This window comes from Primulina tabacum, chromosome 8, assembly GCF_025594145.1.
Source record: "Primulina tabacum isolate GXHZ01 chromosome 8, ASM2559414v2, whole genome shotgun sequence".
In the NCBI taxonomy this organism is placed as follows: domain Eukaryota; kingdom Viridiplantae; phylum Streptophyta; class Magnoliopsida; order Lamiales; family Gesneriaceae; genus Primulina; species Primulina tabacum.
The window spans coordinates 11,565,025-11,567,420 of NC_134557.1; the positions used below are offsets into that span (position 1 = coordinate 11,565,025).

The following is a 2,396-nucleotide window of genomic DNA, read 5'->3' on the forward strand; positions in this document are numbered from 1 at the left end:
AATTTTATTTGGATCTCTAAACTGCCTGACCTGCCTTTCTTTCAAGATCAAGATACTATTCTTATGATATCATTGCAGAGAAAAGAACTTAATCATTTCAAACTCTGAAAATAAAAATCGAATTTTCTTGACCAGGAGCAATAGACACCGAAAGGTGTGAAGTTAGTGCCTCCGCTTCTGAAAGAGTTTCGGTCCTCTATTGTACACAACACCGGAGCCAAATCACAAAATTTTGTGATCAAGAGGCCAAACCGTGTACACCCCTATATCTTATCATGGATGGATCCATAAAATAGATGGACTGCTTATAAATTCAAATTTGTGCTGGCACGTTTCCGAAAATTCCCGAAACTAATTTTGTGAAGTTAGAAATGCTTTGTCGATTTTCCACTTTTTTTCCTACAAGTACCTCTCTATTTACTTTCTCCTGTCAAGTTGCAAGTAAGAGCAACTACAATCTTCAAGTTAGCATAAATTAATCAATTTATTAACTAACATGACAAATCATCTTCGTTTAGCAAATATGGTAGCATCGACAAAAAGAATGGCCTAAGATGATGGTTCAGCTTATATGCACCTAAGTTGAGCGCTTTGGAGTCCTTGATTCTTCAGACCAAAAGGGAGGCCGGATGGTATACTGTGGGCTTGGTTTCTCCTCGTTCTTGATCTCTTCATCCTCTAAAATATCCTTTGAAAAAGCATTAGGATTTGCCTTTATGCACTTCTGCAGAGCAACAAAAGGATTAACACAATCTGACCCTTTTTCTTCAGCCGTGCTCTTGAGGAAACAAACAAATGCATCAGAAAACTGTGTGCCACAAGGGCCATTGCGCAAGTCAGCAATGCAAGGGCATTCCAATGCTTTCTCAGCCTTTGCTTCTAAAGATTGGTTCTCATCATCATCTCCATATGCCGCAGCTTCTGCTATTAAAGAATCAAGTGAAGGCTGTGTGGAACTGTCAGTTGGTGTTGAACTGTCTTGATCATATGAAGCAACCGAACTCGGTGCTTGCCCCATTATTAGCAGATGAATGGAGATATGGGCCCTTTGATTACACAAGCAAAAACAAAGAAAACAAATTTAATATTGCGAACAAGTACAAGATACAATATTATATCCAACACAATACATACATATATATTGATAATCCAAGGACCAACTTCACAGGGAGAAACATTCTAGGAACAGTAGAATAATCTGCTGCTTAATTCTGTATGAGGGATTGGGGGTGCGGTCCGGATTTTCGAAAATTTCCAGCTTTGAATTGCGTGGATATGCACCCAATTTCTACTCATTTCCCAAGTTTCAAATAATTTTTTTGAAATCCCGAGTACCCAACTCTGTTAACATTGAAATAATAAAGAGCTGTACAACATTTCAAATTGACAAACTGTAAAAACAAAAAATGGTACACGAATCCACCTTTATCGTTAGATTTGGGACTTGCAGTTTCCTAAACCTGAATTAAAACAGCAAAAAAACGAGAGCTTCCTCTTAGTAAAGATTGGCAGCCATTTTAGTTCCACGCAATCGAATGGACAGCTTCAGTGATTCGTCTGCTTTAACAAATTCGGTGCTTGTTGACCCAAGGGCAATAGCTTGAGAGATACTGTGAGAGAGAGAGAGGGTAATTGAACCAAATGCCAAATTAAAAATTGAAACCCTAGCCACCATGGACGCTATGAATCGAGAAAAATGGGATTGGGATTTGGGGCTGATATACGGGTACATTTACATTTATTTATAGGGGAAAAAATTAAAATTTAAAATGTCCGGCAGTAAAAATACTAACCCATGCCAAGCCGAAAATTATAGTTTCGGGTTCGGGTTCGGGTTCGAGTTCTACGAAACCGGAAATGTTTCTAACAAATACTCTTTACTAATCTTTATTCGGGAAAAAAAATAAAAAATTTACCTCTATCTGTAATTAAGCTGATCAAGATATGCATAGAGGTTTTTTTATTCACAACAAATTAGATGGATGCTTGTGTTTATAGAGAATAAAATTTGAAATAATTTCACGAAGAAATACGGATGAGCGATCGGTTAAAACCGAACCGATCAAAACCATATTAGAAAAATCGAACAAACCAAAATTTTTTCCGACTTATTTTCACCATTGAAAGCGAACAAACCGAGAAGATCAAATATTTATTATTTTGGTAGATAATTGAAATAATCAATTTTTTTAATAAAAAATAACTTGGCTTTTCAAATTTTTTGTCAAAACCTAACTAACATTTTGTAAAAAAAAAATTTATAATTTGGACATGTGATGGCCATAAATAATTTAAACTAGTTACTCTGCACACGCTATGCGTGTGTGTACAATCTTTTTTATCATTATCGGTAAATTGATATTTGAATTGTTGAAATAAAAAAAATAAAAATAAAA

The 2,396-nt window shown here is 35.6% G+C and overlaps 1 protein-coding gene across 3 annotated transcripts; it reads right to left on the bottom strand.

Annotated features, from left to right (window-relative positions):
• Window positions 1–355: 355 nt before the first annotated feature.
• On the bottom strand, window positions 356–1,734 carry LOC142553747 (mitochondrial intermembrane space import and assembly protein 40 homolog). Of its 3 annotated transcripts, none has more exons than XM_075664217.1 (2): window positions 1,461–1,734; window positions 356–1,046 (listed from the first exon to the last, which is right to left on the bottom strand). In XM_075664217.1, the coding sequence occupies exon 2, from the start codon at window positions 1,016–1,018 to the stop codon at window positions 578–580; it is 441 nt and encodes a 146-aa protein (XP_075520332.1). In that variant the 5' UTR covers window positions 1,019–1,046; window positions 1,461–1,734; the 3' UTR covers window positions 356–577. The 3 variants fall into 3 exon arrangements, with proteins under 3 accessions (XP_075520332.1, XP_075520331.1, XP_075520330.1); XM_075664216.1 differs by having other exon boundaries at window positions 1,424–1,734; XM_075664215.1 differs by having other exon boundaries at window positions 1,135–1,734.
• Window positions 1,735–2,396: the final 662 nt, after the last annotated feature.